Here is a 25,000-nt window from a genome sequence, read left to right on the forward strand (position 1 = left end):
ACTGGAGAAGCTGCTGCTGCAATCTGGCCTGGGACATCCCAGTCACCCGGGGGTAGATTATGGGACCAAAAAATGAATAGTTGAGGTATCAATACAAACATGGCAGTAGGCTTGATGTACTGTCCTTTGATTCAAAGTGTAATCTCATATCGCCTGGAATTTGAAAGCATCCTATAGATGTCTCCTCTTTGGAGTCGGGGACACATTTTGGGAATTATGAGTCACGGACGGTTGACATGATGAGAAAGGGTGAATGTTAAAAAGTGATTCCGCTTTGCCGCCGTCGTTGTTGTCGTCGATGTAGTCTACAGTGGGATTGAGGGGGTTTCAGATCACACATTTCCAACCATCGATCCCGTGGCTCTCCGTGGGCGGAGGCTTTACGGACCGCGTTTGAAGAGCGCCTCGGCGTTTTTTTTTTTTTTTTGCTCGAAGGGGTTTTTTTTTTTGGAAGCCCTTATACACTGCTCTCCCTTCAGACGCCTAATTCCACTCCTGCAACCTCACCCGGGCCCTTCTCCCCCACCCCCCCCCTCCCCCTTCCCTTGCCCTCTCCCCCGGGCGCTGTGTGTACGTCTGTGAACTTGCTTGTTGCTGTAGCGTCTCTCTGGGACCAGCTGTTGATTGGCTATCTTCAGATGTCAGTGATGCTGAGAGGGGCTTAATTAGCGAGATGCATTCTCAATTGTTGATCTTTATCAGGAACCAGATGTCTGGGGAGGTGGAACGTCCCCCCGCCGCACACACACACACACACACACACACACACACACACACACACACACACGCACACACGCACACTCACACTCGGTGTCCCACAGAGACTGTTAGCCTGGCGCAGATGTAAAGCAGCCCCCCAGCCACTACCGGCCTTCCACTGAAATCCCCCGGCCCATGCCCATTTCTAACACACACTGCTTCATTTTACAAATAAGCAAACACATATATACACATGTATCAGCGCTGGATGGACACGGTGCTGGGGTGTAGCTCGGATGGAAATCCCCCTCATCAGCCCTTTCATGTGGAGATAAGTGGAAATACAACCTAATGTCTTCAGGATGTGCAGTAAACAAGTGGCAAACTGTTTCACTTTGGGTGAATCACTGCAGAAACGGCAATACCGTTCCAGCGAAGCTCCGTGCATTTCATGTTTTCCCTCTCTTTGAAAAATTGTTTTTCGGAACAAGCCGGAGAATTATGCCTATCGGTGCGGCGCCTGATGGTGGCCGGCCAAAGTCGTGTGCGGCTGGTGACGTTGAAGTGTTACAGAAGCCCATGCGGCGGGGTGAAGAGTGTGTGTTCGAGGGGAAGGCGGGTGGGGGAGGTGGGGGGACATGGCGGTACTGCAGTTTAAGGAGCAACTTACCCAAGTTCTCTGATCTGGCATACGAAACTGAGGGGCGGGACAGAGGGGGAAAAAGAGAGAGCAATCAGAGTCAGGAAGTGGTGTATAAATCAACAGATTTTGATTGGACACACATGGGCAGAGTGGGGACAGTAGGTTTCCGTGTGATTATCCCTGAATGACAAATGACTTGTCTATCTGCGCCGCCATGTTAATGGAGTTACGGAAGGCCCTTAAGGTTCCTAACATGTCCCGGTGTTCAGTAAGCTCATTATAGCCGGATAGAAATACAATTCCAGTGCGCAGCGCCAGAATTGCTTTGCAGTAAAATTTACTTCCAGGAAATAAAAGCCGAATTGCTGAATGTTTAAAAATGTTCCAGATCCCTTGGTGTCTGGATTTTTTTTTTTTCATTGATATACTACTTCGAGTGAGTCAGGTGACTGAAAACAAAGGCCCTCAAAGGTATACAGGAGGGGCCCCTTCGCCCGGCCGGGTTTAGACCCAGTCTGGTCTGGTGTTTCAGAGAATGATTTGTGTGTCCAGACATCATAAAGTCATAAAGATGGCCTAAGCACTCTGTTAGTGTTTCTACTGATAGGACACCTCATTAAGGTGTGCACAACGGCCATGTGTCTGCTGCAAGCCTGAATGACCGGCCTGTGCAGCGGTCTGGACAGGGGACATAAATCAGACAAATGAAACAGCCTGTAAAAACCAGACCTGAAACGTCCAGTAAAATAATGAAAAAAAAAAAAAAGCAAATCACATGCCTGAGAAAGTGATGTTTTCACTTTCCGAAGGACCGTTCTCACCCGGGGGGAACGGAGTGAAAAAAATTCAACGCGTTAAGGATGTGCGCGCACACACTCAAGCGCGTACATATACATAAGCACAGGGTCACATATGTAAGTGACACACCAGAAATACTGTCACGGAGCGCCCGGGGGCATAATTCAGCGCTTTAAGACCATGTCATTTTTTATATTGTAATCAAAGACACGTTATGTGAAGACGTGTCATTCTGTGCCCTTTCCCTCGCCGACATCTGGTTCAGATAGCAATGAACAGGCTTAACAAGCTGTAGCTTGGATAAGGCTGCAGCCTTATTCTAATCCCCGTTTACCCCGAATCAAACAGCCTGGGAAAACTGTTCAGAGCATGATTCTGACAAATCCCATCGCCGAGATAACAGACTTTCCCAAAGATCTCAACTGGTCCACAGTCATCAAATCCCAAACGTTGTTTGATAAAATAATTGCATTCTATAGGTTTGGGTAATACCCGTTCCTGCCCTGCCTGCCGAGCACTCAGCTCGTTCTGGTGTCAGCGCAATATCAGGATCACCTTTCAAAGCATTAAACAAGTTTAACTTTACTCTTTGGTTTTTCGGCTTTTTTGGGAAAACGAAAAAAAAAGGGGAGAAAAATAGGTAGAGAAGAGGTTACATAGCATACATTTTTACGAGAGAGGGAAAGGAGGTTCATAGTTTCAGTAGTCACAGTTTCTGCTGGCGTCACGCACAACCCTTACCTGTGGATGGAAGAGGAAGCCTGGAGATGGTCGCATGTACTTGTCTTTCAGGGCCTCAAACGGATCAGCCATCTTCCTCTTCTCAACCCTGCTAATAGAATAATTCTATCAGCTCTTAACACATACTGAGCAATACACAGAGATATTTAAATTTACATTTATATTCCGGTAATGTATTATCAAATGCATTCTCAGAATATATACAGTATCTTATATTATTATATATGTTATATTAAAGATATGTGAAAAGGCTAGTTAGACCATGTTGTTACATAATTACATAAAGAGCAAAAAAACTGGGGATCGCAGTACCTATAGATGGGGTCCATGAAGAAAGGCGTCGGCCTGGCATGCTGTAGAGAGGCATCGTCTTTGGGAGTCGGCGCTGGCGTCTTCTCCTCCCTCGCGCCTTGGCCGCGGCCCCTGGTACCAATGCTCAGGTCGAGGGGTTGATCCTGGTTGGTAGACTGAGAGGCCCCTTGCTTGGCAGAAGGGGGGAATGGCACAGGCTTTTCCTCTTGTCGCTTGGTGGTGAGGTCAAAGGGCGATTCAGATGAAGATCTGACCCCGGCCTTCTTGGCCTCGCCCGGTGTGGACCGTTGGTCGCCCTTGAGGGCAAGAGGTCTGAGGTCCCTGTCCGGGAAAGGGTAGACAGGAGGAGAGAAGGCCGGGAAGAAGGGCAATGGAAACATGGATGGGTAAGGAAGGGACCCCACCTTCTTGTCTTGTAAGCCAGCAAGCCCCGTGGAGCCAAAGTATTTCTCTGCAATGGAGGCAATGGCCTTGATAGAGTCATTAACAGCCCCTGTCACAGCTGTGTGCTCGTCCAGCGAGGGGGGGAAGAGGGCGGTGCCATGGAAGTCTTTAGCAGCACTGCCACCCTTCAGGCTGGGGCTCTGGGGGCCTCCGTCACTGGCCTTCCTCTTGGGGCCATTGCCGTTTTCCTGGGCAGCACCCCTATCCTTCTCACTGTCCAGATCACTCTCCAGCTCGGAGCCTGACGTGCTCTCCAGGTCACTTCCGCTGGGCGTGCTAACATCATCCAGGTCGCTGCTCTCTGACTGGTCGCTCTGCTTGTTCCGCTGCTTTGCAGAGGATGAGGAGCTCTGAGGCAGGAGCTCTGAGCCAGGCGCCTGGTGGTTGCCAGGTGAGCCGACATCCTTACAGAGGGACTTTAGAATCTCCCTGGCTTCGTGGGCCCCGGGGCGCGGCGGCAGCAGAGGACGATTACTTAGCTCTGTGCTGTGAGGGGTGACGGGACCGGGCGCTGGCTGTCTGACTGGGGAGGTGGTAGCTGGAATGAGTGCTGACTGGTGGTAAAGTCCCGAAGGAAACACACCGGGGAAGCTGAAGGGAAACGCTGGGGCTGCCGGGAAAGTCAACCCGCCGTGGTGGCGGTTCACTCCGAAGTAATCAGCCAGGCCAGTGCTACTGTGGCCCATGGCCCCCAGAGCAGACTTGTCCATGCCTGGAGCCCCGGGTAGGGGCATACCAGGGGCAAACAACCCCCCTGCTGTAAAATGGTTCTTCCCTTCGCAGAAACGCCGGTGCTTGTTGAGGGAGGAAGTGGTGCTGAACATCTGCCCACAGTCCTTGCACTTGATCTGCGTGCGGCAGTCAGCGTGCATGCGCTTGTGACGGCAGAGGTTCGAGAACTGGGTGTAGGACTTGTGGCACACCTCGCCTGCAGGGAGAGGAAGACAGACGCGAAATGCATTAGTGTGACGCAATACAAGCACCTGCAGAACCACACACACACACACACACACACACACAAAAAGCTACATGACATTGCACAAGACATTACATATCTGATCAGATATGTGCTTCCCTTTACGTTGACGTAAATTGTACACAGGAAGTACACAGTGAATGACGTGCCGCTGTTTCGCTCGGCCCCCTGACAATGGTTCTCAGTTTAAGTAAAGAGGGGAGATGAGTCTCAAGGTCCTGGTATTGTCGGGTATTGTCGGGGTGGGGGTGGGGGTGGAGGGGCTGTTTGTCTGATGGTGTGAGTCAGTGTATGCCACCCATCACCTGCACATCAAACCCAAATCCCAGGCATCTCCAACCCTATTGTCCTCCCAGGGTCGCTCCCATGGAGTCCATAAACAATCCCACTGACACACAAACACCCGTACTTGCAGACACACACACACACAAACACACACATAAATACAGTATACACTCACAAAACACACACACATACAGTATATGCATCTGGAAATTAAGGTTTATTCATTTTCTTTAATAGGAGAACCATAGGAACACATACACACTGATACAAGTGTACACACAGGAATGCATACATACAGACACACAAATAAACACACACACACAGAGCGACGCATTCGCACATATTCACAGACACAAACAGTACAATGGTTCTATTTTAGGCTTGTGAAGGAAGCAGAGTTGAATGAATCCTATCCTGCAGTTCCGGTTCCCAGAGACAGGTCCCACGTCCTCTCCTGCCCTTCTCCACCCCCACCAACCTCACCCCCACCCCCACCCTTCATTGCCGACACCCTCCAGCGCTCTCCTGTTGCCCCATCAGTCCCTCTCATCCCCCGTCTCCCCATAGCGCAGGTTCCTGTTGTCTCGCTCTGAACGCAGTTCCCACAGTCAAGCGCTGTGCGCCCGCCTGTCTGCCTCTCCTTCTGACCCTGGAGAGTTGGCATCTGACCCTAGAAAGGTAGTTCCAGCCGTGGGACAAAACCGAAAACCACGCCTTCCACCACCTCCTGCCATTATCTCCCGTCGGAATGATCTGCTGCCTATCGATGTTGTGTTTCTATTCGGAAAACTAGGCCTTTGCAAGTCAAGTGACGTTTATTCAAGTGACGTTAATCTTGAATCTTGAATCTTGAATCTTGATATAGCTACATTTTCAAAGGACTACAACATATTACGAGTATGAGGGACAATACTTTAAAAAGTATTCTCTCTCATACTCAAATAGTTAAGAACATGAAACTACAAGCTGTGGCTTCACATACACCCATCGCCCCATTGACAGCTAGGTATTTGTTAAATGGAGCTCCTCAGGCCTAACGGCCTTTTAATGCAAGTATGGAAATAATCGAACCAAATTGTATTTTCGAGTCATACGGCTACAGTTATTTATTTGCGGGTCCAAATTTTATTCTGAGCACGCAAGAGAAGTTCATCACAAGATTGATTTAGGTGTGTTATGACGTCCGAGCGCTCCATGTCTATATTAGTGTGGCTCGACCTGTGTTTGTGTATGCGTATCTGTCCATCTTCGTGTGTTTGCGTGTGCATATTTATGTCTACATCTTCCTTGGAATGCCTGTGTGTGTGTGTGTGCGTGTGCGCGTGTGCATGTGTTCGCGTGCGCGTGCGTGTGCGTGTGCTTGTGCATGTGTGTGTGTGTTGTGTCTTTCTGTCTATCTGTGTGCTCTACAGTCTGAGCAAAGTAGTGGAACCAACTATATTACGCAGTGGTGACGTTTACAGGCTAAAACACACACACAAACACACACCCACATACACACACACACACACGCAAATATTTTGAGTGTGAGGGAACTCGCTGTACATTTTGTGAGCAGTGAGTGGAAGTCTTCATACACTGAAATTAAATATTATAAACACATTCCTGAGAGGAGAGCAGTGGGGGAAGAGACAAGGATCAAGTGCTTTACACACATACAGAGAAGGCACTATACCTGTGAAACACACACTCACACACACACACTCAAACACACACACACACACACACACACATACACACACACACACACACAGATAGTGGACACACAGACACATTAGACACACACCAAAAAAATAACATCTTCATGCAGTGTGATACTGTCCAAAACACACACACACACACACACACACACAGACACACACACACTTGCTATTCGGGAGCAATCACACAAACAAACACTCAGGACGCACACACACACACACACACACACACACACACACACACACACACACACACACACACACACACACACACACACACACGCTCTTTCCCGGGCAGCTGTCAGGTCTGAGGCTGCTCTGTATTTTCTACACAACCATTAGTTGTTTTTAGACCTGCATATTTTCTGCTGATTACAGCAAATGGACTTCTATTCAAATGGGGGCGGGCTCTACATGTGGTTGCTATTTGTCTGGAATGGTGCATGTGGTGGAGTAGGAGGAGGAGGGGGGGGGGGGGTCGGTCGAGTCAGGGGTCTATGGTGGGACACAGCCGCTCTGGCCAATGTATGTGTGTGTGTGTGCGCGCGTGTGTGTGTGTGTGTGTGCGTGCTTGTGTGTGTGCCTGTATATGAAAAAAAGTGCCTGCGGGCAGTCAGAGAGAGAAAAAGGAGGGTGGGTGAGATGGGGGTGAGGAGAGCGGGGTCAAAGGATGAAGGTCAGACTGCTTTCGGAGGAAAAGAGGCGGTGAAAGTGTGAAAGGTCACAAGGTGTGAAGGTCAGAGGGTTAGCACGTACGAATAGTTTGGGAGGGAAAGGAGGCGACAGAGAGAAGGAGAAAGAGAGTCAAAAACACGGTATGGGAGGTCAAGGTAAGTAAGGTCTTTTGTGTCAACAGGGATCCATTTCTGGGTCAAACAAGTGAAAATGTGTGAGGCCAGAGCGGGGTGAACCTGCGGAGGGACATTTTGAAACAAGCGCTGTCGCAAATAAGCTCACAATCCCTGAGTTAAAACCAAATCGTTTGCCCGTTCTTTGTGAAGACAAAACAAAACGAGTAATCCCCCTGTGTAATTCCTGTGGAACAAAGTAACGCTCAGTTCCTGTCAAAGATGATGTCTGACAGATTTAACACATTGCCTTTCATGACAGGGGTTAATAACATGGTTATCATCATATACAATTTGCAAATATCAAAGCAAATGAAGCATTTATTTATCGATGATCATACTCAAATTTTAAATATTCAAACTATATTACATCGCTTTGCTTATTTACACTAGGGTTTGAGGCCCGAAAATGTCAGAGGTTTTGCTGTTGGCGACCCAAAGGACAAGAGTGCCAGGACTTATAAAAGACTGAGCCCCATATTGAGACTAAAAAAATAAAAAAATAAATAATTTATCAAAACAACAACAAAAGCATCACAACAACAACAACAGTCTAATAAAAGATGTGGAGGAAGCATGCAGACTTACATAGGTAGGGTCTGAGTGACTTACATATGAAGGGCTTGACACTGCTGTGGATGTGCTTGTGCTGCTTGAGGCCCGAGGAGGTGGCGAAGGTTTTGCCACAGTCAGGACAGGCGTGGGCCCTGGCCCCGACGTGCTGCGAGCGGATGTGCCTCTGCAGGTTACTGGGGTCTGTGAACACCTGCTGGGGGAAGGAACCACACCAAAACCAGAGGGGTGGGTATGCAGCGGGGGCGCCATATAGTCGCGAAACTTAAAAGGCCGATGCATGCGAAAACAGATGCGGACGTGTTGGCGATGCAAAGATCGGGTGCTGGACACGCAAAAAAAACAAAAAACACACGTAGACACATACTGTAAACACAGCCCCACCCCCCGCAAAAGGCGTCACTTTACCTTTGAGCAGTTTTCACATTCGTAGTGCTTCCCACTGTCGTGAGACATCTGATGCCTGATCAGATTGGATTTCCAGTTGAAGGCCTTGGGACACTGGTCACACTTGTACTCCCTCTCCTCGGAGTGGGACAGCGTGTGGGCCTCCAGACTGCAAGAAAGTTTTATTTTACTCAAGAACCATTTCCATAATAGAGGTATGTCCATCAGATACATATTGTTCGACCGTCCCGGAGAAACTCGTCGACTCATAAACGTCTCCATATGACGTTGCCCCTCTCACCTCTGGACGTCAGCAAAGACCTGGTCGCACTCCTTACAGTCGTGGGGACCGTGCGATGTGTGAAGGGGCCGCAGGTCCTCGGGCTCCTGGGCTTCCAGGTCACTGTCCACACCTGGGCACAAGGCATAAACGGCGAGATGTCATGGTCATCCACCAAATGGGTTTTGTCAAATCTTCAGAACAGAAAAGCTATTTGCAGAGAACTGTTGTGTTTGGTTCCCACCTTGGTTGAGGAAGGAGGACGGAGGGATCCCACAGGGCTGTTTCTGGTGGTCCAGCAGCTCCGTGCGGGACTCAAAGTGCTGGTCACAGTCCTCACAGCGGTACTGTCTCTCCTCTGCAGGGACCAAGTATAGAAACCTTAGTACTCGTCTACGTGTTTCACGGTTCTGTTGTCATTGGAACGGCTTGGAATGTACCGTGAATGTCGGGAGCCATGTTGTCACATGAATATTCTTCAGCCTTCATGAACAGCAGCAGCTCTTCACCGGGACAAATCTCTCTGGTGACCTTGTAGAAGATCTGCCAACACACACACAAACACAATTTGAAAACACCGATTTACCGAAGCGCTTCCTGAAGACACGTGTGTGGAAGTTGGACGACAAAAATGTAAATAGAGGAATATCAACACGCAAACATTTTAGTTTGATACTATCAGGTATCACGTATCTTGAAAAGACTAGGATGCCTTTTCAGAAAAAAAAAAACCCCAAAACAAATACGGTACATCGATATATTGATTGTATTTTCCTTTCATCCATTGTACCTAGATGACACACAGGTAATAAAGTGCGCGGTAATAAAGTGTTTTGAAGGGGGGAGGATGCGGGGTGGGGGCCTGCGATTTCAGCAAATCGTCTGGGAGACCCTGAGATCACGGCGCTTCCCATGCACACACAATGGCCTTTCTCTGCGAAACAATCAGAGGTGGCGTTATTTTTGGCATGCCTTGAAGGTTTAACATATTAACTTCCCCCGACACGTCGCCGTGACAATAATGATGGGGGAATTTATTCGAAATGTAAGGGGGCTGTGGTGGGGTGGTGGGGGTGAGGGGCTTCTGGGAAGGTGCAGGTCACATGGACAGGGGTCCTGAAAGGAACCCGCTCCCCGGCTGGGACGCTGGGACGCCTCGGCCGTCTGTGGTCATTTATGATGGATATCAGAGTCACAATGGGGGATCGGGAGATATTCTACTACTGTTCATGTTCAAGAATAGTCAATGTCATTGTTCTATGTTCTTGTGAACGGTATAATGCTGACGTAAAAAACACGCTATGACCCAGTCAGGATCCCTGAGGGACCCCCGGGCGGCGTGGGGGCGAGAGAGCCAAAGTGTTTTTGATATCTAGAGACATATCAGTCATCCAGGAGCCACAATAGCGTAATCCACATGAGTACTTGTTACAAGTGTAGTGATATTTAAACCTCAAAGCTTTCCAGGAATGACGAAGTGTCCATTTATATGTTATCTCTCAATAGCGGTCAATTTGAGACTATTTGTTCGCCAGATTGTTATTTCAAGTCAACAAATACGACATGAAATCTCACGTGACATTTGGATTACGTCTCCGTGATGTAAACAGACCGCCGCTGGAGCCCTGGTCAAAAGCGAGATTATTGTTTGGACTATTGTTTGAGCGGAGAATGCCGGGAACTCAACAGGTCCCAAAAGTCGTCTGAAAAGCACAGTGTCTGCAGGCGGGTAAAGCGCCCTGGCCTTTACGCATGCGAGCGCATAGAAACAACATGTACCTTCTACACACACACATAGTCCTTCCTGTCCAGAATTGCCGCCATAACAATATTGAATTATGAGTTGGAAACAATTAAACGGCCGTAAAACAGAGGTACGAGGCTGAAGAGAGAGCGATACAGGCCTTCAGAGAGAGAAGCTCTTTGGAGGGCTCCCAAGGCTCGGCAAGTGGATGGTGGACCAAGGCCAAGGAACGTATAAATTACTGGACAATGCGATAAGTCCTTCTTTGAGAAATATTATGGCAAGTTCACTGAAAGATGTGCGGCGGATCGGCTTAAGGGTTCAACTTTGTCATCCAGGTAGCACTGGAAAATGATAGTTCCCGCCTGGTGGCTGTGAATAGGAAGTGACCTTTGCATCCAGAGGGGAGATCTAAATCCTTTTTGGCTACAGACGGAGGGGACAAAATAATGGCAGCGGAGTTCGGAGACATTCAAAATGACTCCCCGGTTAGGGAAATGGAACGAAAACCTGACGGAGCAGGGAAATTCCTCAGGAGCTCCACCCCTTCCCTGTGGAACTGCTGCTGATAAACAGTGAAAACACACACAAACAGTGAGTGCGTCGCAGCCCAGAATGAAACAAACTATTTGATCCGACCGAGGTGTGTTATGGTATGTCTGAGCTTGAGAGTGTATGTATGTGCGTCCAAAGGTCATGGACATACTATACACACACGCACGCACGCACGCACGCACACACACACACACACACACACATACACACACACACACACACACACACGCACATACACACACACACACACACACACACACACAGTGCAAATACTGAGATACATACAAACATGTAGTGCTGCACCTCTTGAAGACCATAGCAATAAAGGGACCAGGGCTTAAAATAACGCTGCCATAGCGAGATAAGATGACGGGGTATTTGAGTTCACGCTGCGAGTGGAATTGTGTTTTTGCGCTGCACTGATAATTACTACGATCCAGGTTAAAGTCCCATAATGACATTCATTGCAGTGATACCAGCGCACATAATAGATTTTTGACGTGGGTCTTTCTCAAACTAAGCCTACCTGAGCGAGCTGCAATTACAGTGCGGGAATTTGCCGAGCTGGCTCGCAAGTTTTTTGAAACAAGAGCTCGCTCTGGATGCACGGACGGCAGCTGAGGAGGAAACCTTCAGTTTAGTAAAAAAGACTAAATTAAAACGTATTGAATACTGGTATTCTCACCCCAACCCCTCCCTCTCTTTCCCTCTCATTCACCCTCAGAGGCCATGACCACTGGTGGATAAGGGGCCATAATGCGCCTGGGCCAGTTACCTTGACACCATTAGTCATTAGCAGAGTAAACAGAGAGTCACACTTTCCCAGGACGCACCCTGTCGGGCCGCTCCGCCAGCATCCTTCCTCGGCCCGAGCTCACTGCACAGGTATGGCATTCACTCAGACCGCTCCTCAGCCGCTCCGGGGTGAGCTCATGTTGAGGTTTTGGCAAACGTATCTCACATGTGTGTAAGAGACGGACAACCCATGTTTAACAATGCTTCCGTTAAAGTCTCTCAAGTGCCAAGCATCGAGCAAATGCAGGTGGACGGCAGGCCTATTCAGCCAGTGGCCAAATGCGGCCCACGTATTGATACAGAGTGCCTTTGAATACATTTGAAGTTTATCCATGCGCTGTGGTTACATTCATTTCAGAAATACCCATCGCGCTTAAAGTACCAACAACCATGTGACTCTGCAGAAGCAGTGTGCATTTGAGAACATAAAAAAACTGAGAGGTTATTATGGTGAAATATCATGGATATGGGCTTTTTTTGTAAATTGACAAGGAGAATTTGAACAATATAAAGGTGGCTTTGCATTTTTTTTTTTTTGTTTATTTTGAAGCTTACATTGAAAATGACTACAATGAAAATAGCTTGTTACATTTTGATAGGCCCCTATAATGACAACTGATTGAATTGTACTAATCTGCCAACTAAACAGAAGGCAGTTGAATAGGCCCGGTAGATGCCAGCGCAAACACTTCTAGCGAAAACAATTATAATAACATAATAGATCGACAAACTTTAGAAAAATTCCCAAAGCGTTATTTAACAGAGAGCCCTGCTCACCCGTGTTGCACCGGGCTTTAGCGCCCAAGTTCATTCACAATATTTGTTTGGCAGCGGATGTTAATTGGGTTGGCTTCTGAACAAAAACATTAAAGGCTAAAGTCAACTTTATAAAGTCAAAAAACGTGTGTGTGTGTGTGTGTGTGTGTGTGTGTGTGTGTGTTCTTCGTCAAATTGTTGTGGCTCAGAGGAAATTATACAACCACTGCGCCCAAAGGTTTATTTTCTCCACGTAGAGATGGCAGAATGGCTTAGTGGAGTTTGTTTCGGCTTGGGCAAACATGAAAAAATAAATAAAATAATAGATCCCGTATTCATGACAGCGACCACAGCTTATTTGAACATTAATGATTTAAAAAATTCTGTCTGGCCAAGTGAGAATCAACAAAACGTTAAGAGTAAAAAAGATAAAAAATAAAAAATAAATTAAAATAAAAATCGCTTGTTGGCAAAATCACCTTCCATCTGTGCAATCACGGTTGATTTTTTTCGTTCACGCGACTCGGTTTTTTGATTTTTGAGCAAGTCAACTGGGGCAGAGATTGAGCTCTCCGGGGCTTTGACACAAGTTCAGACGTTTTTCCCCGACGCCGGGGAGGTTCAGTTGGAGCGATCGCTCGTATTTGGGCTTTAAAAGAAACTTGACCCCGGCTCGATAGTAAGCGAGAATCAATAGCTCTAATGAGATTAGCATTCATAAACTCCACGATGTCCTTACGCGCGGGGAGGATCTTAACCGCCTCGTCGGACCACGTCAATTAAAGACTTTAAATCCATTTTCTCTTCTTTCTTTAATGATGCAGCGGGAGTGGAGGCATTTCACCGCTAATTACCTTAATTACGACCAAGACAAAAGGTGCTGATGGCGGTCGGATCCGGGGGAGTGGAGGTCCTCAGACTGGAGGGTGCTCAGCCCATGAGTGTTTGAAATTGATGGTATGGAGGGTCCGGGGGGGCTTGTGCCAATTGGCCCTGCTATATTTCACTTCTTAATATACTTCAAAAAAAAATCTGTAACATAAAATAATACTTAATATAAATAGTCTGTTTCACTTTTTTTAGTAATGAAAAATCATAAAAAAATATATTTTACTATTACATCCCAATTATTTTCCTATTATGACAGCATGACAATTACAGTATAATACAGATAAATTAAGGTGTTTTAGGCATGTATGATACAATTATTGAACAAAATAAACGTGAATAATGTGAAATATTAACTGTTTGATGGACTATTTTATAGCCTTCACTGCCTGTGGTGCCGTCTGCTGTCTTAGAATATGAGAATATGAAATACCAACGATCGGAATAAGAACATTTAACAAAGGGTCGAATACTTTTGAGGAGAGACATTCACTTCAGAATTTAAATTCCAGGACGCACGCATGTCACCCCCCTTCCTTCTCCGGTCTTTCCTGTTTGACTTCTCCTTTGTACGGTGTCTAAGAATATAAAACTATGGACCTGCACACTTATTCTGATGGAGTCCAGCTGTTCGATCACGGCTTTTCACAACTTCTGATACGTTATGTGGAGCGGAGCTGACCTGTTACCGTGACAACGATGCTCGGCAGAACAACCCCCTCATAGACGTCAGCCTCAGACAGGAAGAGGGAAGGAGACAGACGGAGAGAAAAGAGAGAGATATACGGCCGGAGAAGTGGGAGCTCCTCGAACAGAACCCTCCGGCGAAGCAAAACATACTTTTTTCGCTTTCCTCCCCTCCTCATTTATCCCTCTCTCCCTTCCTCGCTCGCCCCTCTGGAGACTCATCATAAAGTTTTATGATAAACAGAACTGGGTCAGAAATGAAAAGCTCCACACCTTTGGTATTAAAAGCGCGCCCCCCCCCCCTCCCCTCTCTCTGTATTATGTAGCTGGGAATATAAATAATTTCTTATTTTTGGGGGCGGGGAAGGGATTGAGGAGAATCTGATGTGAATCTGGTGTGTGTGTGTGTGTGTTTGTTGTGTGTTGGGTTTTGGTCAGCGCCGGGTCTAGTCTCAGCACTTCTACTGAGGCAGTAAAAGACCTGTGTGTGTGTGTGTGTGTGTGTGTGTGTGTGTGTGTGTGTGTGTGTGTGTGTGTGTGTGTGTGTGTGTGTGTGCGCGCGTGTGCGTGCGTGTGTGTGTGTGCGCATGTACGTCGCCAGCTCAGAATGAGGAGCACGGGGAGCAATCTTAACCGCAATGAACAATTCACAGTCCTGCAATGGCCTTGTGCGTACACACACACACTCACACGCACACGCACACGCTCACACGCACACACACACACACACACACACACACACAAACAGACACAGACACGCGCATACACACATATACACAGCAGTGGAATAAATACTCAGACCTTTTACTTCACTGAAAGTACAAATATAGTGGGACAAAATAACTCTAGTAAAAAATGAAAGCACCACATTGACATTTCTTCTTAAGTCAAGGTATTTAAGTACTTGCTGTTAAATGTCCTACAAGTATTGAAAGTAAAAGCACTTGTCATCGGCATGAAGTGCTACCGTACCTCTTTTTCAGCAAAAGTCTAGATATTTGTCTTGAAATGCAGTGGAGTAAAAGTTAAAAGTCTCCAATATACTCCACCAAAAATACTCAAGTCAGGATAAATATTTGAAAATGTACTGAAGTACAGTGAGCAAGTACTTTTACTTAGTTACTTCCCACCACTGATGTCATAAGCGCACAGGTTTACTTGAAACACAGCAAACGATTTGAATCCCAAAGATCACGCACGGAATGAAAAACAGATTCACCCACCCACCCACACACACACACACACACACACACACACACACACACACACACACACACGCAGAGGTTTCCAGTTTACACACATGAAAATCTTGAAGCACACAGTCCAACACACACACACACACACACACACACGTACACACACACACACACGCGGCCATCGACGAACCGACGGCGTCTTTTGAAAAGCGGCTCCATCTAGGGCCTCACGCTTTGAGGCTTTGCGCGGCGGCTACAGGGTGTGTTTTCTGAAACGTCGCCCGGAAGGCTGTGCCGTGTTGTGACACAGCGCGGCGCTAAACAATCGCCTCATCAGCGCCGCGTCCCTGACCCGCCGCGGCCTTACAGCGCCGCCCGGGCAGAACCGCCACGCTGACAGCCACAGTCACACCTCACCGGGAGGGAGCCGCTGGCTTCAGCTCGCTTCTGTTTGGTCCTCCCTCTCCCCGGAGAGGAGAACGTACGCTACGAGCACTTTCCGCCGCAGCTACTTTCCCCGAGAACGCACCGAAGTAGACGATCAATTTTTGCCTGAGTTGTGTTTTCCAGGAATGGTACTGGGGATACAGAACTAAAAGGGCTTTTTTCGTTGATACAATATCAATGGCCTTTACCGTTAATTATTGCCCCCCAAAAAAATGTCTTATCATCGTGGAAACTAAGAACAATCCAATATCCAACTATCTTGGTAAATGCTGTGTTCAAACTTCAAACAGTTGTAATCAGAGCATTTAGACCAACAGACTGAGCCCGATGGTGTTCAGCTCTCATGGATGTTGCCGATATTTGATAAGTACGATATTGACCACTTGTTCATTTTTCCCTTCCCTCTCGTCGAGAGATGCAAGTTCGACACCAACGAGACAAGGTTTATCCGGTCGTCCTCCCCTCCTGTTTCGGCCAAAGCGTCTTGGCACGGTATGCCAGCCATGAACCGACCCCCATGTGCACGGCACGCATCTCTGTACCTGAATATGTGCCTCCAGGTGGGGAGGGACGGACCGGGGCACGGGGACATTCCTGGCATATCTCAGAGTTTATGGCACGAGCGTGACTGCGAAGTGTGTGGAACTATCTGTGGCCACCGGCGGGGCCGCCTCTGATCCTGCCCTGTGGTCCGTGCACCGCAGAAGCTGGCGCACAATTACAGAAACAAAACACGCAGATAGCAGCGAGGCTCTGGTGCTGCTCCTGCTGCTGCTGCTGCTGCGTGTGTGTGTGCGTGTGTGTGTGTGTGTGTGCGCGTGTGTGTGTGTGTGTGTGTGTGTGTGTGTGTGTGTGTGTGTGTGTGTGTGTGTGAGAGAGAGAGAGAGAGAGAGAGCTGAGGACAGGGTGGGCCAGACGCTTCTGGGTCTATCTGACTCAGATCACAATAACACCTTTTTAGCACAACAGCGTGCAGACATGCAGGCCACCGGAGCGAAGGTGGGAGGGACGAAAAAAAAAAAAAAAAAAAAAGAACGACTCCTCGGAACACGGGCGAGGTGTTTAAACCGCCGTCACGTGCACTTTGACGTCCCCCTCACACGCGCTCACGCGGAATAGCGCACACGGCTGGCACAGCACCGCCGTCGGAGGGATCTGTTAATTCTCCCGCGTCCGTCTCTTCAGTGGGTTTCGTCTTCAGAAGGTGCATGTGTGTGTGTATGTGTGTGTGTGTGTGTGTGTGTGTGTGTGTGTGTGTGCGTGGGACGGGCGGGCCGAGCGACTCCAACCTACCTGATCATCCACCTGGCAGGCGGTCAGGTTGCGCTGCTCGGCCGCGGGGGCAAACTGCACGTGCTTCAGCCAGCTCCCAGTGTCTGGCCTGCTGGCATCCACGCAGAACTTTACATGGCCTGACCCATCCAAGATCTGTGGCACAGGGGGGTAAGAGAGGGGGAAAGGGAGGGAGGGCGAGGGGGAGGGAGGGAGGGAGGGAGGGAGAGAGATCAGACTTTGATCTGTATCTGCCCAGGTAACTGTGTCCAAACACTGACGAACCACATACCTCCCACAGAGAAATAAGCCCGATGTAATGTTACAATCCGCTCTGTGGCAACACACACACACACACACACACACACACACGCACGCACGCACGCACACACACACACAAACACACACACGCGCGCACACACACAGATGAAAGCACAGTCATTACCTCATGCACACTCAGACCCAGGCAGATGGGGCCACTTTGAATGCCACCTTTTTTTTGTAAATATTTTGTCTCGTTTGTCTCGTTTCTATTTGCATATTTCTTGTGTATTTCTTTTTTCTCATAAAAGCTTGATGCAAATATATTTGACCACAAAAAAACGGTGATCAACCCAAATCCAAATTTTCCAAGCTTTACGTGGATTCAGAGGATTATTTTATACACGTTGCAGTTTATTATATTTGATATGTCACCAATAACACTGAGCATGTTAGAATATTGTTTGAATTACAAAGACAAAAATGCTAAATGATTTAAAGCATTTATCAACAAAACTAAAATTATTGAAAGTATTATTTCAACTATTACCTTAAAAAGAAATTACTTTATTGAGTAATAGCTGAAGTTATCAAGAATGATTTCCCCCAAAGTAATTTCATCCAATGAACGAATGATCACTCTGATCATTCCGACCATTTTTAACCAATAACAAAAAACACATAAATAAAACACATGAACAGGATTGACAGCAAAAGCACAAAGATCGGAAATAAATACAGTGTCATGCGATTTCTATTACGTTTTCCCACCCGGATATTTCGTTTTGGAATATTTTCTTCAGACAAACAAGGGAGTAAAAAGCCACCCCACACCCCCCCTCCCCAAAAATAATTTGTTGTAGTTTTAAAAACCGTGTGAAAATTACGCATAAATAAATAAAGACTTCAATTGAAATGATAACGATTAAAATGATGCTGATGTAGCCTTCAACACAATATACAACGCAAGAGTAACAATATAAAAATATAACAGTTTAACAAGTAACCATACGAAATAGTTCACAAAGAAACAATAGAATATTAAAAGTAATAAAAAACAAAATAAAAACTATTATCCAAATAGCGCGATATCACACCGAGTGAAAACCACTTTCCCCCCCCCATCAAAACAGCGCATTTCTCCCGTAAAATTGTAAAAAGAAACCAAAAAAAAAACAACAAAAAAAACCAAAAACATTGACATTGTTTAAAATGTTGATATTTGTAAGGCAAAACTGTAAACTGGAATGGGAAACAAATCAACGGCAGGAAACGGCAACGTGATAACAGTCATGGAGATAAAACGATTATTATTATTATTATGATTATTATTATTATTATTATTATTATTATTATTATTATTATTATTATTATTATTATTATTATTATTATTATTATTATTATTGTGCTGGGATCCAAATCGGACAAATTAAGCTTTTGTAAATAAACTTCCACTGGATAAATATTTAAGATCGTACAAAGTTCCCCTTTGTGTTTGTCGAGTCACACATCTCCCCCGATTTATTTAGTCAAGTTATTCTACATTTTGTCAAGTTTCAAACCACCCCCCCACCCCCCCCCCCCCCACCCAAAAAAAAAAAAAAAAAAAAAAAAAAAATCGGCTTCATCTTACCGTGGAAATTATTGCGCGACAGTGGAAATCCTCAAAACCAAGTGATCGCGCGTCCCAAGAATGAAACGATCGGAATTAAAATAATAATAATAATAATAATAATAATAATAATAACGATAGTAATGATTAAAAAAAACAAAACAAAAACAAAAAAAAAAAAACCCAAAAAAACCCGACGCGCTTTCTCTCTCCCCGCGTGTCCCTTCAGGTTTTGGGGTTCGCGGTCCCGTTTCGGGATCTTCTCTCCGGTCGCTCTCTCCGCTCCTCTCCTCTGTCTGGTCCCGCAGACATCAGTCAGTAAATCCCTGCGGTGCGCGTCGCTCCCACTCCCACACTGAGCCGCCCGCTCCCCGCTCCGCGTCGCCTCCCCACCCACCCCGCCGCCCCCCCACCCCGCGGGTGTCCGCTGGCCGCCCGCCACTCAACTTTTCCTGCGTGACGACGCGTGGATCCGCGGCGATCCCACCTCGTCCCCCGCGCGCCGCGCACTGTCCGTGTCCGTGTACGTGGGTTGTGGGACGCGCGCCTCTCTCAGTGTGTGTGTGTGTGCGTGTGTGTGTGTGTGTGTGTGTAGTAGTAGTGTGTAGTAGATTTTAAAGTGACAGTGGGGAGGGTGGGGATGTCGGGTTGAAGGGGGTCAGGTGGAGGTCGGGATGTTTCTACGGAGGATGAACTTTTTTTCGGGGGTGTGTTGCGCGCACGCACACGCGCACACACACACACACACACACACACACACACACACACACACACACACACACACACACACACACACACACACACACGGGTGGGTACGACCCACTCGAGGCGCCGCGTATGTGGTTCTTTATAGTGGGCATCTCGCGCACTTTACCATAAAAAGATAGGAATGTGCGAACCGGTCAAAAACGCCCGAAACACGGTTTCACCCCCACACCCGCTTAGAAACAACAAAAAATTAAAACAAGATATATAAACAGTAATATCATATAAATATGCACCCAAAAAAGAAATGGATACGATACTACAATCTACATTTAAAACGCAATTCAAAACAAAACGCGGAACAAAAAAATATTCGGATCAGAAAGCTTTATATTTTCATATTAACCAAATAAAATGTGAATGTGTCCACGATTTGTTGTGTGACAGTTGGACGAAGTGTTCGAAAATCCTCTCCATTCTTTATTTACCGTTTACCTTTTTTTGTCGACTGTTTACCCCTTTGTTGACTGTTTACCCCTTTGTTGACTGTTTACCCCTTTGTTGACTGTTTACCCTTTTGTTGACTGTTTACCCCTTTGTTGACTGTTTACCCCTTTGTTGACTGTTTACCCCTTTGTTGACTGTTTACCCCTTTGTTGACTGTTTACCTTGCCCTGTCTGCCTCGGCCCGCGCGTCGACAGGAAGGAGCGAGCGCGAAAACGCGACAAATAAATAAAGCAAATACAAAACAAAGTGCATTCCAAACAATGCTGTTCCTCGATTTATCTTTTTTTTTTTTTTTTTACAATTACGAAAATGATTATTAAAAAAACAAACAAAAAAAAAAAACAAACCCAAAAAAACCAAAAACAAAGAAAAGAAAAAAAAAAAACCAAAACAATGTGGATGAACTGTTTATTAGGCAGCTCATAAAGCCGCCGAAAGAGGAGGGGGGCGGTGATGGATCAGCCTCTCGCACTGGCTGTGACATTGACCTTCCATCCCAGATAATGTCCATTGTTTTATAAAATCTCGGGGCAGCGCGGGCAGGAAGGACAGGAAGAATCGTGTGTGGTAAATACGGCGGCGGACCCCCGCCACCGATTCCCATGCACCGTCTCTCCCCCGCTCCCTGAGAGAGCCCGGCCCCGGTGGAGAGACCTCGGTCCGCCGGCCATCGATTTCCTGCCCCCCCCCCCAACCCCAACCCCAACCCCCCTGGACTTGTCCCATTGTTGGAAGCCTTTTTAATTCAGCCATAAATTGGGAGAGCTCGGGCCCGAACGAGCCGCTCTATTTTCTTCCTGTCAGGATGAGGAATTTGTTTTATGATGCATTGTGTATTAAATACAAGTAATCTGGGAAAGTGATTGCTCCGTGGCCTCTGATCGAGGAGCCTGGGAGAGAGAGAGAGAGAGAGAGAGAGACTTTCCTCTCTCTCGCTCTCTCTCTCTTTTTTTTTTGTGTGGAAAGGAGGAAATGTTAGTGGATAAACAGCAGGGTTTGTGGTGTATCACCAGGGGTAAGGTGGGGTAAAAAAGAGCTGCGTTTCTCCACCCAGTCAGGAGGTGGCGTGCTCAGCTGGAGCCAGCCCCCCTTTCCAGGCTGAATTTGGAACTTTTAGAAAAAAAAAATGAAAAAAATAAAACGGTGGTGGAAGAAGGACTCAGAGCTTCCACTTAAAGTAAAAGTACACAAACCCTAACACTGACTTCCTCCGCTCTCGCAAGAGTGCTCTACTTGAGTAAAAGTATTTGAACACTTGCTCTTAAATGTTCCTCACGTGGAAATGACAAGTCCTCATCACACCCAGTGCCCTGATATAGAGGAGATGGCATAAAGTACTTTTTTTATTTTTTTAATGCATATGCTGATTACAATTGACAAAGAAATACTATCGGTATTGTCATACTAAGTTATAAATACATACAAATATAAATGTGAACATCGATTCAAAACAAAAGCAAAGTAAAGACTGTTTTAGAAGTGTGGTGGAGTAAAAAGAATAAAATATGTTTTCTTGGTGTACAATGTAGTGCATATACTTCAGTAAGTAGGGGCACACAGAAACCAAGTACTTACAAAAGGCAATATATATAAAGTGATATATATAAGTGATATAAATAAAGTGAAAATATTTGATAAGTGCAAGTGGTGAATATAATCAAGGGTTATTGGAAGTAGTTTATTGGAAGGTACATCTACTCTAAAACCTTTTTAACGCTAAGGGACAAAACACCGTTATGACCATGGAGGGTCACTGCAGAACATTAAGGAGTTAAATTGCCAGAATGTGTATGAAAGTGTCACCGCGATGTATTTCAACCTGGAGCTCTGCAACCCAAACTCAAGGCTCAACGGGATGAATCTAAATCCTAATTTGTAATTATTTTGGCATTTGACCAAGAACACGATCCTGATAAAACTGAGATTTAATAGCTCTGTTTAATCTCAATTACGCCATGTTTTTTTGTTATAAAAGATTTTACATAGTAATGTCTGGAAAAGCTCTTTATCGACAAATTACAACCAACGTGCCCCGGGGCATGTTATTTCTCTCTACATTACGCTGCACACAATTTCATACCGATTTAAGGATTTTTTTTTTTTTGAAAGCTACATCATTCGTGTAATGTTAAGTGCACAGACTTTTATGTTCTGTGAAATTCTGTGAATGCGGGTGAAATTGCTTGAAGTGGCTTCATGGTTATTTTCCTTGCGGCACGGCTCTCTCTCTCTCTCTCTATATATATATACAGTATTTATATATATATATACTGGACATATATATATAAACTGATAAACTGGACATATATATATATATGTACAGTATATATGCATACACCCAACGCTTGAACCAATTCACATGAACAATATAGTGAAATTCCATTAACGTGAGTTGAATTTAAATTGATCCAAGATTCCTCTCGTTTGTGTGTCGTTCTTCTCTCAAGAACTCAGCCATGTTTATACCGTGTAAAAGATTGTTTGGATGTGTTTTACCCCTTTATCTGGAGCCCTCTCACACACACTCTCACACACACACACACACACACGCACACGCACGCACACACACATGCACACACCCAAGTAGTCTCTGTAGAAACACCGTGTAGGCCCATAAGGTGCATTCCAGCACATCCTCCGAAAGAGAGAGAGAGACAGAGAGAGAGAGAGAGAGAGAGAGAGAGAGAGAGAGAGAGGCAGTGAGAGAGAGAGAGAGAGAGAGAGAGACAGAGACAGACGGAGAGAGAGAGAGACAGAGAGAGAGAGAGAGAGAGAGAGAGAGAGAGAGACAGAGACAGACGGAGAGAGAGAGAGACAGAGAGAGAGAGAGAGAGGGAGAGATGGGGGGGCGGTGGAGGGGGGAGAAAAAGAAAATATTGCAGCCAAATCCACATGAAATAGTTCCACCATTGAAGGAAAGACCTCCCATTGACACCGGTGAAAAGCTGCATAAAGCCTCGATCATGGCTCCGTATGCAGACCCTCCCCCCCAACTCCCCCCTAACTCCCCCCGTGCCATTTATTGGGCGGAGGTGTGGGGCTGGTTCAATCAAGTGGCAAAAACTCATTTAGGCCTCAAACGGAACAGTTAACTTCTGCACCAACACAAGAAGAGCTTTTTTCTTTCTTTTTCATTCGTCCATTGTCCCACGGCGTCATGAAACCACCTGGGTGTGTAGATAGACAGATAGATAGACGGACAGACAGACAGACAGACAGACAGACAGATAGACAGACAGATAGACAGACAGACAGACAGACAGACAGACAGATAGATAGATAGATAGATAGATAGATAGATAGATAGATAGATAGATAGATAGATAGATAGATAGATAGATAGATAGATAGATTTATAGAAAGACAGACAGACAGACAGATAGACATAGACATTTGAATAGATAGATAGACACATAGATAGATAAATAGAAAGATAGATAGATAGATAGATAGATAGATAGATAGATAGATAGATAGATAGATAGATAGATAGATAGATAGATAGATAGATAGATAGATAGATAGATAGATAGATAGATAGATAGATAGATAGATTTATAGATAGACAGACAGACAGACAGATAGACATAGACATTTGAATAGATAGATAGACACATAGATAGATAAATAGAAAGATAGATAGATAGATAGATAGATAGATAGATAGATAGATAGATAGATAAATAGAAAGATAGATAGATAGATAGATAGATAGTAGTAGTAGACATTTTTTTAAATAGAAAACATTTGACATACAATAAACAATAAATGTAAAGAACAAACAACCCTCCGTATCAACAATTCACATTCTAGTCGGAAAAAACAAAAGTAGGAAAATCTGAAAAGTCGAAAATGAAATAAATAAACACCACCCCTCGAACAACGACCGTCCACATTCCCCCCCATTTTGCCCGAGCAGAAGGAATGAACAACCTCGCCGTCCCCTTATCTCAATCAGAGTTTGTTTCCAAACAAAGTCCCCATTCTGAGTGTCCGGGTAAAAAGAAGAAAAAATAAAAAGAGCCCAATTACCATTAAAACAGCGCGGAGGAAATGAAAGAGGAAAATGTAAATAAAAAATGTCCTCGCGCCTGGAAGTGGGCCCGTTGCGAGCGCGTGTTAATCTCCACCTCGGTAATTTGGTTCTGCGGGAGAAGACAGAAGCCCCGCTGCTGTGCCCTGCACTTCATAAATCACTGCTTTATGTGGACAAGGTCAGAACCCCCCACTCCTCCAGTCCAACCCCCCTGCCCCTCACCCACTCCACCCACCACCCCTCCCACCTCCACCCCCCCGAAAAACGCAGCGCGCCCGGCCGTGTTTACCCGGCCGCCCGGGGGCTCTCAGGACCAGACTAGCTCACTTCTAATTACTTTGGATTATTTTCATTTGCCGGGGTCAGTCAGGCAGAGAGAGCGGGAGAGAGAGAGAGGGAGAGGGGGACGATTTCTCAACTTGCGTCCCATCATCTGACACAATTTCTATTTCTTTTCGGTGTCACAGGAAAATGAAGTTCGAGCGGCGGAGAAAAAAAAAAAAAAAAAAACCCCAAAAAACGGGGGCTAGAAACGCGGCCCCACGCAGGTACTTAAGTCTGGGTGGAAAAAAAACAAAAAAAAAACAGCCGCCTCCTCCCTCCTTGACTTGATCAGCGTCTCCAGGTTGAGTCGCCGCGGCTTCAAGGGGCGAGGGCTATGATCTGGGAGGTGATGGCCTCTACGTGGAAACCAACCGTGCAGATTTTTTTTTTGGGGGGGGGGGGGGGGGGGACCCGAGCCTTTGAGCGCTTGATTAAACGCGGCCTTTGAAGAAAAAGTGGTCTTCAAGTGTCCCCGGACGGGAATGAGATCGTGTCTTCGCCTTAAGTGAAATTGATTGCGTTGCGTGG

General features: G+C 46.2%; 1 protein-coding gene across 7 annotated transcripts in view; it reads right to left on the bottom strand.

Moving 5' to 3' along the window:
* The window catches only part of mecom (MDS1 and EVI1 complex locus), a gene marked incomplete at its 3' end in the record, with an annotated part of 152,663 nt that overhangs the window by 9,182 nt on the left and 118,481 nt on the right, over positions 1 to 25,000 (bottom strand). Inside the window, exons 3-11 of one of the 7 annotated variants that reach the window (XM_080007174.1) lie at positions 17,048 to 17,182; positions 9,127 to 9,229; positions 8,931 to 9,044; positions 8,708 to 8,819; positions 8,428 to 8,575; positions 8,059 to 8,212; positions 3,194 to 4,565; positions 2,882 to 2,969; positions 1,370 to 1,396 (exon numbers count right to left, since the gene is read on the bottom strand). In XM_080007174.1, coding sequence (XP_079863300.1) covers positions 1,370 to 1,396; positions 2,882 to 2,969; positions 3,194 to 4,565; positions 8,059 to 8,212; positions 8,428 to 8,575; positions 8,708 to 8,819; positions 8,931 to 9,044; positions 9,127 to 9,229; positions 17,048 to 17,182 — 2,253 coding nt within the window. Of the gene's footprint in view, positions 1 to 1,369; positions 1,397 to 2,881; positions 2,973 to 3,193; positions 4,566 to 8,034; positions 8,216 to 8,427; positions 8,576 to 8,707; positions 8,820 to 8,930; positions 9,045 to 9,126; positions 9,230 to 17,047; positions 17,183 to 25,000 lie in introns of all 7 variants that reach the window. The other 6 variants (XM_080007172.1, XM_080007169.1, XM_080007173.1 and 3 more) reach the window with 6 other exon arrangements.

This window comes from Zeus faber, assembly GCF_960531495.2.
Source record: "Zeus faber genome assembly, chromosome: 9".
In the NCBI taxonomy this organism is placed as follows: Eukaryota; Metazoa; Chordata; class Actinopteri; order Zeiformes; family Zeidae; genus Zeus; species Zeus faber.